Raw genomic sequence first — 21415 nt, forward strand, 5'->3', positions numbered from 1 at the left:
CTCCTGATGTTCCTGCCCTTGTATGACCACCTCCCCTTGAGGGTGGGCTGGCTGGAGACTTGCTTCTAACCAGTAGAATATGACAAAAGTGATGAGGTGTCACTTCCATGAGTAGGTTATACAAAATGGTAACTTCTGTTACAATCTTATGATGCCTCTTGGCATACATGCCTTGATGAAGCAAGATTCTTTCTGGCAAGGAGCTGAGGCCAGCCTGGCTGACAGGCAGCCACTGACTGAGCTCAGCCACCAACCCTGCCCTAGTTGGGCCTTCAGATGAGACTGTAGACCCTGGGCTGAGAATTGATTGCAGCCTCCCAAGACACCGTGAAGCAGAAAACCCAGCTAAGAAGTTTCTGGATTCCTGATCACGCAAATTGTGAGGTAATGCACGTGTGTCATTTTAAGCTACTAAGTTTTAGGGTCATTTGTTACACAGCAATAGGTAACTGGTACATAGATGCATTATTAAATTAAATAGCTTCTATTTTTTTATCTTGAGAAAGTATACTTTTCAAACTACCTAGAAGGTCAGGTTCAAATCTGGAATCTTCAGACTCCTTGGAGTTCCACACCAGAACGTGGTATGGGGAGGAGAGCTGGACCTTGGCAGAAGGCCACTCTGCTCTGTCTCTTCACACCTGGGTTCCATCCCATACACCCCACATCTTACACACGCCCAAGGGTCAAAACTCCATTCATATCCCCCCATAAGTAGCCGCCCTTGGGCCTAGTCATGTTCATGGTCCACTCCTGAGAGGTTGGACATGGGGACAGGCCTGCACAGGCCCAAGAATTGGGTTTTAGCACCATTTGGCCAAGAAAATCTAGGGCCCCAATTCCTGCAAGTGTGATGTAGAAGGGGGCTGGGGTGCGCTCCAGGTGGCCACATCCTTTCCGCCCCATAGACCCTTGACCCTGTGGGGGCCACTGGAGGGACAGGGCCAGGTCTTCCAAAGCAGGGTCCCTCTTGCCTGAGTCTGAGGGTGGTCCTGGGAGGGCCCCCTGTTCTAATCTTCTCAGGCAGGGATGAGGTGTCTCCAGGGATATACCAGAAAAGAGGGGGATCCAATAATACTCAGCCCAGGGGCAGGGCTGGGGCCCACATCTGCTCCCTCTTCCCTGTCTTCCATCTTCACTGGGGCCTGACCTGTGCTCAGCACTTGCTGGCAAAGCGTCTGATGGACAGAGCCTCCAGCTTCCCAGTTAGTAAGGAAGACATACCTTAGAGCAGAGCCAGTCCTTCTCCCCAAGCAGATTCATTTAATTAGAATTCATTGAACATATATTACAGGCCAGGAACCGGGTATTAAGCAGGGAGAAATTTATTAGTATAGAGGTTATTAGAAAGCTCATGGATTGACAGCAGAGCTGGCCTGGCGGGGAGCTGGGGCTGCCCTTGGAAGCCTGTGCACCAGGGCGAGCCAGTTACAGCCAGAGCCCACCACATTCTGTCCTGCACGGAGGAGCTTCTTCCTCCCTCCCTTTTTAAAATTGATTTATAATAGTTGTACACATTTATGGGGTACATGTGATATTTTGATACATGTGTACAATGTGTGATGATCAAATCAGGGTAACTGAGATATCTACCACCTCAAATATTTATCTTTTTTTATGTTGGGAATATTCAAATTCTTCTCTTTTAGCTATTTTGAAATATGCAATACATTATTGTTAACTCTAGCCACCTTACTAAGTTATCAGACACTAGATCTTCTTCCTCCTATCAGACTGTATTTTTGTACCCATTAATCAACTTATCTTCATCCTCTCTTCTCCTCCCCTTCCCAGCCTCCAGTAACCATCGTTCTACTCTCTGTCTCCATGAGATCCACTTTTTAAGCTCCCATGTATGAGTGAGAACATGTGATTTTTTGTCTTTCTGTGCCTGACTTGTTTCACTTGACATGATGACCTCTAGTTCCATTCATATTACAGCAATTTCACTCTTTTTTGTGGCTGAATAATATTCCATCATGTATTGTTATGATTTGGCTCTGTCCCCACCCAAATCTCATGTTGAACTGTAGCTCCCATAATCCCCACGTGTCACGGGAGGGATCTGGTGGGAGGTGATTGAACCATGGGGGCAGGTTTTTCCCATGCTGTTCTTGTGATAGTGAATAAGTCTAATGAGATCTGATGGTTTTACAAAGGGCAGTTCCCCCGCACACGCTCTCTTGCCTGTGACTGTGTAAGACATGACTTCACTCCTCCTTTGCCTTCTGCCATGATTGTGAGGCCTCCCCAGCCATGTGGAACTGTGAGTCCACTAAACCTCTTTTTCTTTATAAATTACCCAGTCTTATGTATGTCTTCATAGCAGTATGAAAATTGACTGATATATATATATATAAAATATATATAATGTGTGTATATATATATAACATTTTGTTTATCTATTATCTGTTGGTAGACTCAAACAAAAACTCAATAGCAAAAAGCCCAAATTATTTGTCTAAAATTGGGCAAAATATTTCTCAAAAGAATACATACAAATAACCAGGAGGTATATGAAAAAATGCTCAATGTCTATCATGAGGGAAATCCACGTCGGAACTGAGGAAAGTGGAAATCACCTGGTGAGCATTGGACAGTCCCAGAGGCAAAAACTCCTTATCTGAGGAGTTCGGAAAGAGCAAAGACCACCTGGTGACCATTAGACAGGCCCTCCGGAGGCAAAGCTCCCTAGATCTGGAGAAAATCAGAAGTAATTAGACTTCCCTAGTACCTAAAGTCGGCATCTGGTTCCAGGCATCTTTCAGTGTTTATAAGTAACTAAAATTTCTATACATCTCTGGAAGGCCATGCCAAAACTCATTTTACAACCCTCAGCTCCTGCCTTGAAGTCCATAGATACCCCTAAGGGAGAATTCACTGCAGCGAGCTGTCTTCTTGCTGAGGTGTCCCACTGCAGGCTTTTGCAGCATTCTTCCTTTCTAACAAACTTTTCCTTTTTCAAACGTATACTATTGTTGGTACTTTTTTTTTTTTTTTTTTTTTAATGAACCCACGAGTCGACCACTTCCCAGTGCTGGGACTCTGACCTTGCCTGGCAGAAACCACAATGAGATATCGTCTCATCCCAGTCTCAACAAAAAGACAAAAAATAACGGGTGCTGGCGAGGATGCAGAGAAAAGGGAATGCTTGCACGTTGTTGGTGAGACTGTAGATTAGTACAGCCACGGTGGAAAACAGTATGGAGGTTCCTCAAAGAACTAAAAATAGGACTATCATATGATCCTGCAATTCTACTGCTTGGAGGAGCTTATTTCTAAATCAGAGTTGCTCGAGCCTTTGATTGGGATATTCTGTCAGATGTCTGCACCCTAGGGGTAAAGAAGGCTGAGCAATGCAGAGGTTTGCAGTCTACACTGGGCAGGAGGGCTTTTCAGGATAGAGGAAAGGATTTAAATGTGAGAGGGTGCTTCCCTATTGGGGCAGCCCTGATTGACAGCTGCTTGCCATGGCAATAAATACAGGGAATAACAAGGTAGCAGGAATCACCCAGCAGCAATGTACAAAAATGAAACATTTCCGTTTTCTTCTAATAACATGTCACTTTCGTTTCCTGAGACCACTGGTTTGGAAGAATAATGATGGATCTGATCTTGCCAAATAAAGGATTTTTAATCCCTTCCATTTTTAAAAGTCACTTTCTATTTCAATTTGAGGTAAATATTTAAACAATCCCCAGAGAGACCTCCACAGCCCTTGCTGCTGTTTATAATCTCCAGCCCAGGACTTCCTCCCCCTTCTCACTGATTTGTCACCTTCCAGTCCTTTAGCTTGCTTTTTACAAAAAAAAAAAAAAAAAAAAAAAAAAGCTGATTCCAGAATATGAAAAGAGGACTGCAGGATCAAAGCCAATCAGTGTTTCTATGTAACCATATTCTGCACCATATTCTGCAGGCAGTAATGTTATGTCAGCTTGTGAATTGCAATTGAATTTAACACTTGGGAGAGTCATTTCAGGTGGTGTCTGGAAACATTTTAGTGTGTTGCTAAGACGAGGAATAACCCCCCCAGATTAGGGTGTCTGTATAAAAAGGACCTTCATCAAACATTAAACCACAGGAATTTTTTTTTTTTTTTTGACCTGGAAACCTTTACCATTTTGGTAACACGTAGGATAAATTAATTTTTATTTACTTCAAAATTATGGGACCTTGAAAACATATATTTACTAAATACTAAATAGGTGCTAGATGAGTTATATGCAATCCTGACTTGATCCTTGATCCCTTTTTACAGATGGGTAAACCAAGGTACAGATAAAGAAGTAACAGACCCCCTAAGGTTCCCTTAGAACTTGAACTGGAGCCAGAGCTCATATCTCAGGGTTTCGAGGCCCAGTGAGGAGTGCAGTTTCCCCTCAGCAAAGGGCTGAGGCCTGCAGTTTGCATATCTGTGTTCTCCTCTTATCTGGGGTCAAAATAAAATTTGGTTTTGTAAACACAAATATGCTGGACCTGATGATGGTTTCAGACCTGGGAGGACAGGGGTCTTAATCCCCACCCCACGGCTCTAAGAGCAATTTTGGCGCGGTTGAGAGTTTCTTGTGCTCGAGATGTTCTCCATGGCTGGCCAAAATTGATACTTCTACATTATCAAAATCAGTATTAGGATCTTTCAAGAAATAGTTTGTGACCTGTGGATGTGGAGATATGAAAGCCTCAGAGAAACCTCTTCCTGGCCCCTTGGAGTGACCCATGATACCAGCTGGTCAAGGAACTGCTCGAGAGGCAGCTCAAAACCAGAACACAGGAGAGCAATTCTTTAAACCTAGAGTATTTTGTGTGTGTGTGTGTGTGCTCTAGGTTCTTACAACCTGCAGCAAGGATTCAACAAAGCCAAGCTGATTGGCTGGCCGTTGTCTCCAGGATAGCAGAAGGGGATGTCTATGAGCACACATCCTTGTGAAGATTGGTGGGTTGTGTAGAGAGGAGGCAGGTCTCTTGCTCTAGGTCTAATTGAGGCAAGGTGGCCTTGGCAGGTGGAGTGGGGTGTCTATAGTCCTAGATCAATCTCATCTTGGAAATAGGGCAGATGGAGCTGGTTTTACATTAAGTAAAAATGATGCACAGAACATGCCTTCTGCCTTTGTCCTGAAGAACTCCCATCAGACATTGTAACCACTCAGAATATCCCATATTAAAGATAATTTTTATGTAATTATGAATTGAACTGAGCTATGGCTGACAAGCTATACTTTGTAGACATCTAAAATATTGCATTTTAGGCCCGGAGTGGTGGCTCAAGCCTGTAATCCTAGCACTCTGGGAGGCTGAGGCGGGCGGATCACTTGAGGTCAGGAGTTCGAGACCAGCCTGGCCAACATGGTGAAAGCCCATCTCTACTAAAAACACAAAAAAATTAGCCAGGCATGGTGGTGGGTACCTGTAATCCCAGCTACTCAGGAGACTGAGGCAGGAGAATTGCTTGAGCCAGGGAGGCGGAGGTTGCGGTGAGCCGAGATTGTGCCACTGCACTCCAGCCTGGGCTAGAAAGCAAGACTCCGTCTCAAAATAAATAAATAAATAAAAAAAAATAAAATATTGCATTTTGTAGATTTTAATCAAACGTAGACTCATTTTAAATTTGCATTTTTCTTTTCATACTTTAAAGGCTGTTTTCTTTTCTTTCTTTTTTTCCTTTTTTTTTTTTTTTTCCAAGTCCCAAGTATCTTTGGAAGCTTCTGAAAATCTTGTGCTCATAACGTGTAATGAATACAATGGCCCTGCCAGCAGGGGGCGTCCCTGCCCACTGGCTGTGGTTAGAACCCAAGATTTCATCTAAGTGTAATGTTGAAAAGGTTAAACACACGACTCGTGCAAATAGATAGTCAACAGAAAACACAGAATAATTTAACTCATTAATGAGAGAACAAGGAGGATGGTAGGTGGAGCTAGTTCAAATAAGAATCTGAGAAACAGCCATAGACCATCACTGAAAGAATGTCTTGGGATAGGATTGCTGAATTAGACACAAACAGGGTAATGTCCTACAGGACAATAAACTATAACCTTTGGTGTAATCTCTGCCACTGTACAGAAATCATTTGCATTTCTAATGGGCCAAAAGGAAGCTATTTACAACTTAATCTTCTACAAGTTAACATGTAACTTTGCAGAGTCTGGGCCCTAATCAATAGTAAACAGTAAGTCAAACACAGGGACATTCCCCTGGAGAATCAGATAGTCCTGGGCGGGCCTGCTAGATAGGTCCCCCCATGTGACACTCAAAGGACATGCTGTCACCTTTTAGCTTTATTCCTAAGTTTTGGGTAAAAGTTCTTAACAATGGAAAGGGGGAGAAAAGGGTTTTTCTAGGGCAAGTCTTTGCTAGGGTCAAGGTTCCCAGGGAGGTAAATGGTTTGGCATTTCTTCAGAGCTATGTCTTTCAATCTTTGTTCAATATTAAACTAGCTGGGTCAGGGAAAAACTGATTTTTCTGTTAACAAAAACTATATACAGAAACAAAGTCACTTACCTGTTTATTTCCATGGTCACAATGGAGTCAGTACTCAGAAAATACTCAGCAAAACATTTCCCAATTTTGTTTCGGTTTTTGTTCCTTCCTTAGTTTCGTTTGGGGAGTATCCAAAAATAAGTTACTGGAAGCACAGGGAAGAGTTTTAACTCTAGACAAGGCATTATTTTTTACTGGTAAGCAGCTCGAAGGCATGAACTACTGGGTTCCTGCATTTCAGCAGAGGACACTGTGAACCCCAAACTCGCTCTGATAGCCGGTGTGTGGCACAATGTCCAGAGTGGGCAAATTCACAGAGACAGAAAGTAGATTCTTGGTTGTTGGGGGCTGGAGAGTCATTGCTAATGGGTGTGGGGTTTCTTTTAGGGAAAAGAAAAAATTTTGCAAAGTTGCAAAATTTAGCAGTGATGGTTGCACAATTTTGTGAATATACTAAATACATTAAGTTGTACATTTTTTTTTTTTTTTTTTTTTTTTTTTGAGACGGAGTCTCGCTCTGTCGCCCAGGCTGGAGTGCAGTGGCCGGATCTCAGCTCACTGCAAGCTCCGCCTCCTGGGTTCACGCCATTCTCCTGCCTCAGCCTCCCGAGTAGTTGGGACTACAGGTGCCCGCCACCGTGCCCGGCTAGTTTTTTGTATTTTTTAGTAGAGACGGGGTTTCACTGTGTTAGCCAGGATGGTCTCGATCTCCTGACCTCGTGATCCACCCGTCTCGGCCTCCCAAAGTGCTGGGATTACAGGCTTGAGCCACCACGCCCGGCCAAGTTGTACATTTTTAAAGGCAAATTTTATGGTATGTGAATTATATCTCAATCAAAAAACACTCCAGAAAAGGGTCAACACAACAAGGGATTTTGGAAAATTCCCTAAAGGGCCAAGTGTAGGGATCAATGCACATTTCTCCAGCTATGAGAGAAGAATGATCCTGGAAACTGGAGTTAGCATGTTTGTGGTTTATTTCCATGATGTTTCAGGGCTCCCTGCCATCTGGCTGGCTCACACTCTAACTCAGCTTGGGCCCGTCCCGTCTTTAGTGACATGTTTCAAAGGAGACAGTTTCCAAGAACTAAGAGGGTCCTCTCCCCTCTACCTCTCGTACACAATACAAGTCTAAAAGATTTAAAATCATTTGAACACCTGCTTAGATCCACCCAGTGCTTTAGCATTTTATGCTGCCTGGGACCTAAATCTTCAAACTGGACATTTCTATAGTATTGTTTCTGGCATTGGAAGGAGTCACAACCACAAGGAAAATCCACCTTAAATAATGTCATTATGTATCAAATGCTTTTATTCATCATCTCTTAATCCTCACCACAACCTGTAAGGTAGATTTTATTAAACTTGTGTAAACAAAATGGTATCTGTGTCCTCCTGATGCCTTGAGATCTGGACAAGGCTGGTTTGATCTCACTCATTCACTACCCTCTAGGAAGACCACAGCCTTCCTGAGATTCCAGTGACTTCCCAAAGGATCCAGAGTCTCCTGTTTTTTTCTGGCTCTGGAAACCTGCCTCCTCCAGGGTCCCTTCTGTTGTGGTCTGTGTGGGCCCAGATGCCAAACTCCACTCCCTCCCCAGATTCCACACCCACTACCAAAGCCAAAATACTCATGAGTGCAATGGTCTCTCCTGGAGATCTTTGTGCAGGAGGAGAGGTGGAGAAGGATTTACAGCATATCAGTGTGTACAACTATAAAACAAACATGAGGCATTCACTTTTCTTCCAAGTGTCATTTTGGGAATGTACATGGTTAACTTCATTCTGTCCCCATCTTAACGACTTTTATCTCTTTTCTCTTTTCTCATCCCTCCTCCTCACCACCTGCCACCCCAGACTGTACCTCACGAACTCCAAATTATTCTCCCACTATTATGCAGATAAATGAATTTTCAGATTCATCCAGGTGCTCAGCAGAACAAAGGGGACCTAGTTAACATTAAGGGGTCTTCTTTGGAAAAGGCAGTTTGGGTTATAAATAGCATAAAGAAAATGTCCCCAGTACCACCATGTCATGGATGAGAGAATGAGACTCAGGGGCCTGTGTCAGTCACTTAGATTTCCCTCTCTGGCTCAGACTGTAGATCAGATGAATGCTGGGTCCCTGGGAGAAGATCCTGGAGTCAACTCAGAATGAGCTCTGTCCCTAAGTCTCTAAGAGAGGTTCAATTTCAATGCCCAGAGCAGCCCTGCCTTGGCACTCAAATCCTGGACTAAGCTCCCAGGTTGGTGGAGGACCTCCATTGCTTTTGGAAGGGGGCAGCCTGCAAGGTCTTGACATTTGGAAGGCTCAGAATTGACAAGTCAAGAATGTACCATTTAGAGTCGGGTGTGTACATCTCATGGCTGGCGACTGCATCCATGTGGGAGCAGGGAAGGCTACACGGGCTAGATCAGGCAGGGCTGTGAATGTCAAGCCCAGGAGCCAGCTCTGCATCCAAAGGTAATGAAAGCTACAAAGATGTTTAAGCAGAAGAGCACTCAATGACTTGCGCTTTGGCAGTAGCAGTAGCTGATGCTTATTGAGCACATGACATTGTCTAAGCTCTTTGGCTGCATTGTGCCAAGCACTTTGCAGGCATGACATCCTTTGAAACCTTCCAACAACTCTGTGAGATACCACCAATTTTCCCCATTGGTGGATGAGGGAACTGGAGTGTGACTTGTTCCCTCAGCTGGAATTCAAAGCCAGTCAGATACCATGACCTGCTGGCTCTGAGATGCCCTTGGGGACACAGGGCGGTGTCCATAGACATTGGACGAGGAGGGAATGAGGACTGGAAGCTAGTGGGGAGTCCAAGAAAGGTAAAGCGAGGCCTGACGTAGGGCAATGGTGATGAAGATGGGAGGAGCGGGCTCACTAAAGACCCTTTCTGAGGTCAGGAGGCTCTTGGGACCTCTCTTGAGCACTGTAGAGAAACCCTGGTCAAGACAGAGGCAATTCCCAATCTCTCTGTATTTCTTTTCCTCTGAGGTCTGCCTGCTCTCTCCAGTTCCCCTGGAGGGGCTGAGGGAAGTGTGTGCGGTGTTGTCAGGGCAGAGGGAAATGGAGGAGGCATCCTCAGTGGTGCCTGCTCTGGGCAGGGGCCACACCCCACCCCTACTTTCTCCTCTAGGGGCTCCCCCAGAGTAACAGGGAAGTTCTGTTCCTGAGTCCACAAACTGGCAGCCTTCTGATCAAATGTGGCCTATAAAAAGGCTTGGTTGTTTCAGTATAGCATTTTTTTAAATTACCAACTTTTCAAAGAGAGATTTATCTAATTTATCCTCCTCCTCTCCCTTCTTTCCTCTCTCCCTCCCTTCCTTCCATCTATCCACTTACTTTAACAAGTATACAGCATTTGGCCGGGCGCGGTGGCTCAAGCCTGTTATCCCAGCACTTTGGGAGGCCGAGACAGGCGGATCACAAGGTCAGGAGATCGAGACCATCCTGGCTAACACAGGGAAACCCCGTCTCTACTAAAAAATACAAAAAAACTAGCTGGGCGAGGTGGCGGGCGCCTGTAGTCCCAGCTACTCGGGAGGCTGAGGCAGGAGAATGGTGTGAACCCGGGAGGCGGAGCTTGCAGTGAGCCGAGATCGCGCCACTGCACTCCAGCCTGGGCGACGGCATGAGACTCCGTCTCAAAAAAAAAAAAACAAGTATACAGCATTTACGATGCCCCCAGCATCCTTCTTAAGAGCTTTACAAATATTAACCCATCTAATATTCCTAATAAATATCCAAATTTATGTCTTCTCCTGAAAAATAGACTCGGCCCACAGTCCCGGGTGGCAGCATCATCGTCCAGCAGAGTTGCTCTGGTCCATTTTGGCCAAGGTCATACAAACATGTGTGCAATTAGCATGGCTGGGGTGGAGATCAACAGCAGGGACATTGGTTGTAAATTGCTAGGCACCCTCTTCTGTTTGTCTTAAGCCAGTGAGCTTTAGTGGCCCCTGAAGGCATCTGAGTTAGACCCTCTGGGATGTCTGTGATGTGTCTCTTGGACAGAGGGATGTGCCAAGGGAAGAAGTAAAATGAATTAGTCTGGGAACAGAGACAGGGATCACTTTGAAATGGAGGTGAGGCCCAAGCTGGGACTTGAATGATGCCTGGGAAGGGAATTCTGCAGCAGACGAGACCATGGAGTGAGAACATGCATGAGAGGTTGGGTCCTTGAGCAAGAGAGGAGAGTGCGGCAAAGGGGGAGGGCTGTGAGTGAGCCTGGACCGTTAGGCAGAGCCAGACCACGGGGGGTGGGTCAGTGGTGATGGAGGTAGAACACTGAGGGGCCCATAGCCAGGCAGTGCCAAGGCCCAGATTTGAGTCTTAGAGATCTCACTGTGGGGCAGGGTAGAAAATCACTGTGGTGTGTGTAGGAGATTGAAGACAACTTCAATAATGGGGAGTTGAGGATCTTTAAAGAACTCATTTCCAGACAGTTGGGGGACCCTGTCTCCATCCTGAGACCCTTGCTCTGCAGGGCTCTGGCGTCAGGCAGATTTCAGGTCATATCTGGCCTGGCTTCTGTGGTGGATTAGATGGTCATTCACCCCTCACCTCAGTTCCGCTGGAGAGTGAAGGGGTGGGTTTACTTGCTTCATCCACGGCTTGGCCATGGGACTTGCTCTGGCTCATGGTGTGTTTGCAGATGAGATGCCCGGAAACTTGAAATGCACATGTGTTGCTGGGCTTGCTCTCTTATGTCCCTGCCATTTCCCGGAGAAGAATATGCCTGGGTGGCCCTGATGGTCCCAGGAGAGCCTGGGAGACACCGGAAGCAATGCTGAACCATCCCAGCAGAGCCAATCCTAGATTAGCTGCCTACAGATGAATGAGCTAAATAAATGTTTACTCTCACATGCCGAGAGATATTGTGGATGTTTGTTACGCAGCACTCCTGCAGCCATTCTTAGCTGATACAGCCTCTAATAGCTGGGTGACTTGGGCAGGACTGGCTTCCTCCACAGAGGTCCAAGGAGGAAGGCAGGACTTGGTAGAGCTCAGGGAGAGCCTGGGGTGAGCCTCAGGAGAAGTCTGAGTATTTCTTCTACCTACCTTTTCTGTCCTGCCCTGGAAGTAGGGCATCTCTAGGAGGACTAGAAGGACTAGAAGGCACAGGTGGGATGTTGAGGCTGTGAAGAGACAATTTCTTCCCAGTGTTGCTGGTGGGAGTGTGAACATGCTTTGCTTCTCTGGAGGGCTGTTCGGCAGCATGTATACTCCACATCCAGAAAGACATTTGCAGGTACACTTATGCTAAACACACACACACATACACAACCAAAAAACCTGCACTTACACATGTGCATGAGATGATCAGCATATCACTGTTTAAACAGCCAAAAAAATAGAAATAACTCAAATGTCTGTGGCTAGGAAGACAGCTAAACTGTGGGGTACCTACCAATACCAATACCATAGAACACCTTCCCACGGCTAAAAATAATGAGGAAGATCTTTATGTGCTAGCATGGTTGAAACTTGAAGACATATTGTTGCATTTGGTTCCTTAGGAGCAGTAGAACTTTCCTGTTAAAAAAAACAAAATAAATAAGCTGAACCAAATACCATACAGCAAACTAGGATAACAGTGGTTGCATGGAAAGAAATTGCTAGGGAAAAAAGATGGTTGGCGGGGGTGTCAAATAAACTCTACTTTTCTTTATAATGTTTCCATTTTAAAAAGAGATTGTATGTCTATTATCAGTTATGTCCTTCACAATTAATTTCGAGATAAAGGTATAAAGAAAAGACCTGGACTTTGGAGACAAGCGAATCTGGCTGGAGCCCCAGCTATGCTGCTTGTTCGGGTTGTTAATTTTGGAGTTGTTAACAGCTCGTGGGGATGCTAATCTCTACCTGGGATGGCTGGTCACGGAAGAGACGAGCTGGTGCCTGCAGAAGGGCTGACATCATGTCTGGGTACAGGAAGGGGCTCGTAAAAGTCAGTGGAAAGTGACGGATGGGTTATCTGGGAACCACGTGGTCCACACTGTGTGTCCCTTTGGGGCCCTATTTCCCTGGGAGTCCTGCCAGGCCCACCAGGTGCATGAGAACTCTGGTAATGCCCCAAATGGCCCAGGCAGTGAGGGCTAAGTTCAGGCCAGGTCAGTGCAGTGGCTCGCCCGGTGGCATCTCAGGACCTGAGAAGCACTTTGTGCTCTGTGACCTTGAATGAGGAGGTCAGGGATATGGCACTGACTTCCGCAAAGACCTCCAAAACATTGAGTTATGAGCCTAGGTCTGTTGACAGTTGGGGCAGTGGCAGGGTGGGGGTGGGGGGCTCCTTCCATTCACCCTGCAGGCTCGGGGCTCCTGAATTCTCACTGGATGCTTGGAATTCCGGTGGGAAACGTATGTTCCCAGCAATGTTTTCCTGCTTGTGTGACATGGGGAGAGCCACCTGAACTCCCCGAGCTCGGTTGCCTCATCTGGACAATGAGGATAATGACCTCACCCTCGACAGTAGTCTTGAGGGCCACACCAAGCATGGTGAACTTCCGGGTGCTTTGCTGGGGCTCAGTCACTGTGAGTAGAATGGGATTCTCCATCCCACCCAGCTCAGTTGGGATTAGATTGCAAACCACCCCTCAATCCGGCTACCAGGCAACTCCCCGCCACCCACCTTGCATCTAAACCGGGTTTAAACACCCCCTGAACCAGGGTACTCAGGAGCCTTTTCCTCTAGAACCTCACAGCTGCTGGGTCCACTTCTTCCCACACTCGAGCACCGCGCCTCCCTCCCAGCCGCAGCCACCCCGCTCTCCACACAGCTGGTTTCTTCCCTCATTCCCTTGTATCGTTCAGGTGCATGCCCATCTTTCAGGCGGGCATGAGCTTTGATTCCCTTGGGTTCCCAGATGTAGCTTGAGTGAGCAGATGCTCATAGAATGTTCCTGTCCACCCCCACCTGCTGCAGGGGCCTCACGATCTGCCCCCGATCCTCCCCCTGATCTATTTTCTCCACCGGAGCCTGAATGCACTTTTCATAACACACACTGCATCATTTTAGCCCCCTCTGCTGAAAACCTTTCAAAGGCTTCCCGTGACTCATGGGAGGAGACACAATTCCTGATGTGGCCGCCAAGCCTCCCGTCTGCCCATGGGGCCTGTTTGGGCCTCACACGCCCTAGTCTTGGTAGTTTCCCAAAGACTCTCTGGTCTCCTTCCCCCTCTGCAACCCCATTCCCCTTTGCCTAGTTAGCGATCACGATTTTTGCTTCTCCGATTCCTACTGGTGGAATCTGAGCCTGCTGGCACAGGATTCCGGACCTTGTAGTTCCTAGGCCCCAGCCCTGGCTGCTTGCCTATAAAGAGCCCGGATATTCATCACACCCGTGGCTGTCGCTCAGGGGTTAACACTTCAGTTCAGGACTGCTTAGCAACATCTGCCAACCCAATTAACTACCTTCACCTGTCCCAAGTCTTCCAGCTTTGTCTTTTCTCCCCTGAAATATATATTAAAACTCATTTTCAGCAGAGTGGTTCCTGTACATTTTGATTAACACACAATCTCTTCTCTGCTTCTTGTGAAAATTTGTCAGGGTCTGTCTTAGCGGGCTCTTCCGGAGGGCTGGAAGCTCAGAATTCCACAACCTCTGGCCTCCTCCCTACCATGCCGGGGAGCACGGCTCACGGCTGACATTGCGGTGATCAAACATCATCCTCAACTCCGGCCTGCCCCCTTCCTTCCTCCTCACAACCCTTTTGTTGGTAGCTCTAGGATTCATTCTTTGCACGAAATCCATGCATTTTCCCTTGACCTGGTTTTCGCTTGTGCCTCATCCATCCACCCACTCTCTATTGTGGGCTTGTTTGATTGGCAAGTTTTCCATTTTAAAGACGCCTCTTTCTCCCACGTAAAAAAAAGGTGTCTCCGCATCTGACAACTCCGGGAAGACTTACCAAGCTCCTCCCAACTACCTGGCTCCCCAGGTCCGTCTGATCAGCCCTTCCCTCCCTGCTGGTGTGGCCCTTTCAGATAAAACTCGCTTCTGGGAAATGTCTTTACTTTTTGAGGCAATTTTTAATTTGGCCTTTACCCCAGCATTTTATCATGACTCTTTTTCTAAATCAAGACACCGTCTGATGAAGTTTGGGAAGCATTTCCTCACCAGGAAGTTAAAAAATAAAACCGCGAGGCAGCATCTGCTTCGATAGTTTTATTGGAACACGACGGTAACACAAACATGGATTTGGGGTCCCACCGCAGATGTTCCTCCTCCGGGCAGCATGCACCCCACTTCTGCAGCCAGCAGAGGCTCCAGGAGGCCTGCAGAAGGCGGAGGCAGCCCAGAGACAGACGTGGAGGGGCGGGTGGTGCGTCGGCCCCTCGGGCCAGAGCTCTGACCAGCTGAGTCTGTGAACAGCCAGACTGGTTTGTTTTCACTCGAGGTCATGTGGCCACGACTGGGAGACCTGCCTGCCTCAGACTCCTGGGAAAACTTCCAAGGAGGGGGTTCTGGGGATTCCAGAAGGAATTCAGCCAAGAGACTAAGCACCTCTGGGGGTCACCAGGGCAAATCATGCCTTTAGGTTTATTGGCAGATACACGGCTGAAAGCATCTGTTTTGTCCACTCTGCACTCTCTGTTCTCTGCTCATTCATCCAACACACATTTATTAGGCGCCTGCCATGAGACAAACTCTCCTGCCGGGGTTAGACAGACAACGGGCACCAGAAACAGACAGGACCCACAGCCTCGTGAGGAGGACAGACAGACAGTGTTCAAGGAATCACACAAACAGCCGTGCCAGTGCCTTCCAAGGAGAGCTCTGAGGGGTGTGGCAGGGGCCTGGCCTGGTGCGAAGGGCCAAGGAAGACTTCCTCAAGGAAATGACATCTCGGGGCACTAAAATGGGCAGGAGGAGCCTTTTGTCGTGGAAACAGCTTTGAGCGTGGAATGGGCAAAGCGAGTTAATCAAACTAAAAGGAAAAGAACAGCAGGGCCAGAGTGAAGTTGTAGAGGAGGCCTGGTGCAGGGGGAGGCTGGAGAGGGCCCAGCAGGGTCCAAGCACGCAGGGCCTGAGGGCCGGGCTGAAGATGATTTTATCCAGCTGTGTGGCATGACCTGGATTGTATCTGGCATGGCTCACTCTGGCTGTCGGGTGGAGGGTGGACTGGGTGGGGGCGAGAGTGCTAAGAGGTGTTCCAACTGTCCTGATGGAGACGGTGGTGGTCAGATGGAGGGACACAGAGTAGATGGGGAGAAGCCAGCAGATGGTGGAGCCAGGGCTCCATGAGGACCGAGGCAAAGGGAGGTGGCAAGGTGGACCCTCAGCCTGTGAAGCCCGGGCAGGCTTAGGTCTGAGAAAGGGACCTGGGGAGCAGGGCAGGTGCAGGGGGAAGGCAGGCACGCAGCTGCAGACACGCTGAGGGAGAGCGCCTCTGAAACTCCCAGGTGGAGGTGTTGCGGAGGCGGCAGTGGGTCTCAAGCTCCCGGAAGGAGCCAAGCCTGCAGTTATAAATCTGTGAGGGATTTCGTAACCGAACCTCGTGCCTTGTAACTGGAGCTGTGGGTGCAGACAAGGTCACAGGGGGACAGATGCTGAGTGAGAAGAGAGGACTCCGGACTGAGCCTGAGGAACAGCCACATCTGATGGCAGGTAGAGGACAATGAGTTGCAAAGGGGACAGAAAAGGGAGGTCAGGGATGTTAGGGAGGGGGAAGACCATGAGGCATCTTGGAAACCAAGGAAGATTGAGTGTCAGGGGCCAGCCAGGAGATGCCACTGAGAAGCCCTGGGGGCAGATGTCCCTCCACAGCCCCCTCTCTCTGGGGCTGGCACTATCCTGTCTCTTTGAGACACTTTATGGATCCTGTGAATAGGAACAGGGGGCCTACCCTCTTGGACGGGAGAATCAAAAGCTGCTTAGAGTGGTCAGGAGACGTGCCCAAGGTCATACGGCCACCAGAGAGTGCTGGGGACCAACTCCATCCACAACCATTACAGTCCCTCAAGCTCCATTCCTCCCTCCATGAAGCCTGGCTGCAGACACTCTCCCCAGCAAGTCCACCACACACCACTTGCTGATGACAAGCACCAGAGAGGGTCATACTCTAGCAGGAAGGGACCCCCACGGCCTGGGGGTCTAAGCCTTGCTAGGAGGAAGGTGGCTGAGTCAAGGAAATATTTGCCCTCTCTCCTGAGAGGCGGTGTAGTGCAGTGTCAGTGGTGTGGGTTTGAGGCCTGGCTTTTCACCCGTCCTCTCATTCATTCACCCATCCAACAAATATTTTTGCATGCCTCCTATGTGCTAGGCACACTTTCTAGGTGCTGAGTGGCCTTGAGTAGGTCCCTTACTTCTCTGAGCCTCAGTTTCCATCTCTGTAAAGCTGGGGTGGTGGTTCTTGCTGTAAACTCATGTTGCTGTAAGGGTTACAAGAGTTCATGCCAGGGAAGCACCTGGTACACAGTAGGCGCTCATGAAAAGCTGTTTCCTTCCTGTCTCTATCTTTACCCTTCCTTTCCTTCATCCTGCAGAACCCAAGAGGGAGTGAGAGACCAAAGCTTTCTTGCAATACCCTCTGCCTTGCTCAGAGGACATGCACGTTCCTACACATACGCACCCATGCACACACAGGTGCATGCATCCCCGTCTGTCCAACCGTCTCTGCTCGTGACTCCCAGGGCCAGCACCAACATGGGCTTTGAACCCATGGGATTCAGCCCACTCGGGCCCAGAGGAGTCTTGTGTGCCTGTCTGGGAATGCTGAGCACAGAATAGGCTGTTCCGCCCTAGGCCTGAGGACCCCACACCCAACTGTGTGTTCCGGGAGCCCCCAGACTCAGTCCAGGGTGAGTCCTTGGTGGCTTTGGAGACTGGGTCCTTAGGAGCTCCAGGAGTCACATCTTGGGGACCAGGAGCAGTATCTTCAGTGTCTTGGGGCTAGGTCTAGACAGCCTCAGAGGGCAGCATCCTCACCGCTTTCTGGGGAGGTCTCTTCTGTGGCTCCTCAGACAGTGGCTCCCCCGATGGCTCCTCCGAGGGGCCTCCCATGTGTCTCTGAAGGAACCTGAGCCCCCACAGGCTCTTGGAGCAGCTCAGGAGGTTGCTGGAGCACGTAGTGCAGGACAGTGCTGGCTTCCTGAGGAGACACAAGCACATGCCAGGCTGAGGTGGCCGCAGAGCAAGGCGGGGCAGCCCAGGTTTAGCCTCTTGATTTTGCTTCTACTAAGTCAGGGCCTGGGAAGGGTGGGATGGGGTGGGGGGAGGGGAACCGCCCTTTGCCACCCAGAGCAGCCTATAGGCAACAAGGACTTCTTCCCTCAACCCACAAGAAGGAGTATTCAGGAGACTTGCTTTCAAATCCCAGCTCTGCTTCTAACATGTTGTATGCCTGTGGTCAATTTACTTAGTGTCTCTGGACTTCAGATGAAGATAAAAATATCCAATTCAGGATTTTTGTTTTGTTTTTGTTTTTGTGTTTCTTGAGACAGGGTCTTGTTCTGTTGCCCAGGCTGGAGTGCAGTGGCGTGATCATAGCTCACTGCAACATCAAACTCCTGGGCTCAAGGGATCCTCCCACCTCAGCCTCCCGAGTAGCAGACATTATAGGTGAGTGCCACTGTGCCTGGCTAGTTTTTATAAATTGCCTTTTTGGCCGGGCGCGGTGGCTCATGCCTGTAATCCCAGCACTTTGGGAGGCCGAGATGGGCGGATCACGAGGTCAGGAGATCGAGACCATCCTGGCTAACACGGTGAAACCTCGTCTGTACTAAAAATACTAAAAATTAGCCAGGCGCAGTGGTGGGCACCTATAGTCCCAGCTACTCGGGAGGCTGAGGCAGTAGAATGGCGTGAACCTGAGAGGCAGAGCTTGCAGTGAGCCCAGATCGTGCCACCGCACTCTAGCCTGGGTGACAGAGTAAAACTCTGTCTCAAAAAAAAAAAAAAAAAGCCTTTTTTATAGAGGTGGGTTGTCACTCTGTTTCCTGGGCTGGTCTTGAACTCCTGGGTTCAAGTGATCCTCCTGCCTTGGCCTCCCAAAGTGCTGGGATGACAGGCGTGAGCCACTGCACCCAGCCCTCACTTTTCCTACTCCTGAAAGAATTCAGTGTTACAGAATACACATAAAAGTAAGCACACATAGGCTGCCTGGCAGTAGGAGCCCCGTCAAAGTGTGCCAGTTCCGAATCTTAGTGAGATGATTCCTGAGCATCTGCAGCATGCCCCGAGTTGGGGAAGAAGTTTGGGAGAAGTCTGAGTTGCTCCATCTGGCATTCAGATCAGCTGTGAACACCTCGGCCACCAAGGGAATCAAACGTACTCCTCCTTCTCCCTTCCACATAGAGGGAAAGGAACACTCGTGCCTTTAGTGTCCATCTGATGATAGCTGTGGGTTTGGAGGCCTGACTTTGTAAGGCTTTGTGAACAAAGACATAGCTGACATCTGCGCTTCCTTCCATGTGAGGGCATGTGCCGGCCAGGCCATTGCAGAAGGTCTGGGTGTGGCCCTTTCTCCCTGAACACCCCACCTGCACCTGGGCCTCAAGGTCATCCCTCTGGCATTTCAGAGCCCGCGGGCGTCCTTTACCGTGTTAGCAGTGTACATATTTGACCAAGCAGGCAGGTATTTGCCCTTGCATTAACATTCCAGATGCAGCCTGTGGCTCTGAGAAGGCAACTCTCATTGCACTCAGTGAAATTATCAAAGAACAGCTAGCTCTAGGCTAGGAAATAACGACCTCCCTTCTTCTAAAGGGCCTAAAAATCACTTAAAATAATGCTATTTTGGAAATACCACATGTTCATAGTAACAAATTCAGACCATAAAGATGAACTAAAATGAAAATAAACATCTCAAGTCTTCCTCTATTCAGTCATATCTCTTTGTTACATGTCAATTCACTCATTAAATATTTTTAAATGAAATGCATTAAGCATCCAAAGAGACGCTATATAAAACACATATACATGGCTTAAGGAATATTGAAAAGATTACCAGTGGAACCACCTGTCAGATTAGGAAACTGAACTTTACCAGCCCCTGATTTGTTTCAGCAAATATTTCTGTATCCCTAAACAATCTATTGTGTTGTTCTGCCTGTATTTCACTTGTATATACATAAAATCGTGTTTTATGATCTTTTCTCTGTAGCTAACCTTTTGTTATCGTTTGACATTATATTTTTGATAGGTATAGCTGTAGCTCATTTTCACCGTTGTAAAGTATTTCAGGGCCAGGCACAGTGGTTCATGCCTGTAATCCTAGCACTTTGGGAGGCCAAGGCAGGTAGATCGCTTGAGCTCAGGAGTTCGAGACCAGACTGGGCAACATGACAAAACCTGGGAAACATGGTGAAACCCTGTCTCTAAAAAAACATACAAAAATTAGCTGGGCCTGGTGGCATGCACCTGTAGTCCCAGCTACCTGGGAGGCTGAAGCAGGAGGATTGCTTGAACCTGGGAGGCTGAGGCTCCAGTGAGCTGAGATTGTGCCACTGCACTTCAGCCTGGGGGACAAAGTGAGACCCCGTCTTAAAGAAAAAAAGTCTACTCTGGGGGGTAGGTGGTCCTGTGTGTGTGGGGGTAGGTGGTCCTGTGTGGGGGGGGGATAGGTGGTCCTGTGTGTGGGGGGGTAGGTAGTCCTGCTCCATAAGGAGCAGTTAAAAACCAACAAACAAAACAAAAGATTGGGCATAAGTTGGTAACTGTTTACATCTGTGTGATGGGTTCAGGGAGCCTTACTATGTATATGTTTGAAATGTGCTGTAATTTTTTAAAAATGGTATTTCATCGTATGAATAGACTTCAATTTATTTATGCATTTATCTGTTAAAGGACATCTGGATTGTTTCCAGTTTTTTACCATTACAAGAAATGCTGCTCGGGACTTCACTGAACCTGTCCCTGGTGCATAGGTATTTGAGTGCTAGCTGAATTCTCTATCCTTTTCCACTAGTCTATTTGTCTATTCTTGCAGCATTACCACCAAGGACTTAATTGCTATATCTTATTTTTTTCCTCTTTAGAAAAGACTTGGCTATTCCTGACCCTATTCTCAACCGTACAGATTTTAGAATCGGCTTGTCCATTTCTATGAGAACACTGTTTGGATTAATGGGAATTGTTCTGAACATACAGATTAATTTGGCAAGGAGAAACATCTTTGTAAAATTGAGTCTTTTCCTGCAGAATCTATGAGTCATTTGAATTAATGTTAGGGTATAACAAGGGTATTGCACATAAGATCAGTATACAAAATTCAGTTGCATATATGCAGTCCAATTCTCTATGTATCAGAAATAGGTAGCAAGACCACTTATAACAACCACCAAAATCACAAGGCACCCAGGTACTCATCTAACAAAAGACATACCAGGTTTTTATGAAGAAAAGTATGTAGTCATTGAAAGATTTATTTAGCTCTTCTTCAATGTCTAATTTTCTGATTGTTCTTATAAGTGGTAGTTTTCAAAAGTTGACAATGTACGTTGATTTTGTGCCTGGCAATGCTGCTTAGCTTTCTTATTCATGACAACAATTTGTAGATACTTTCTGGTTTTTGTATAGAGGATGGTTATTAGCTGTGAATAATAATAGTTTTGTTTTTTCCCCCTTCTTATTTTTTAAATTTATTTTTCTTGTCTTACTGGACTGATCTCTGGTAATATGTTGAATAGAAGTGTGATGGCCATCTCTGCTCCCTATTTTAGAAGTAGTTTATTAGTATTTCCTCAGGTTAAGGAAGTTTCCTTCTGTTCAGAATGTGCTCAGATATTTTGTTTTGTGTTTCAAATCGTGAATAAATGCTTAAACTTACCCAGTGTTTTTTTTTTCTGCTTCTATTGATATAATATTCACAAAGACTTTTTTTCTTCTTTAATTTGTTGATGAGCGGAATTACATTAGTAACATTTCTAATATTAAAGCAACCTCTGTTTCTGTATAAATCTAACTTGGTCGTGAGGAATTATATTTTTCTTTAAA

At 47.2% G+C, this 21415-nt stretch overlaps 1 protein-coding gene across 1 annotated transcript in view; it reads right to left on the reverse strand.

Moving 5' to 3' along the window:
- Nucleotides 1-16483: 16483 nt before the first annotated feature.
- Nucleotides 16484-21415, reverse strand: part of HRH2 (histamine receptor H2) — a 51032-nt gene continuing 46100 nt past the window's right edge. The window contains exon 3 of the mRNA XM_050793232.1: nt 16484-17570. Within this exon, the coding sequence (XP_050649189.1) occupies nt 17378-17570 (193 nt within the window). The 3' untranslated portion in view covers nt 16484-17377. The remainder of the gene's footprint in view (nt 17571-21415) is intronic.

This window comes from Macaca thibetana, chromosome 6 (assembly GCF_024542745.1).
Source record: "Macaca thibetana thibetana isolate TM-01 chromosome 6, ASM2454274v1, whole genome shotgun sequence".
Classification (NCBI taxonomy): Eukaryota; Metazoa; Chordata; class Mammalia; order Primates; family Cercopithecidae; genus Macaca; species Macaca thibetana.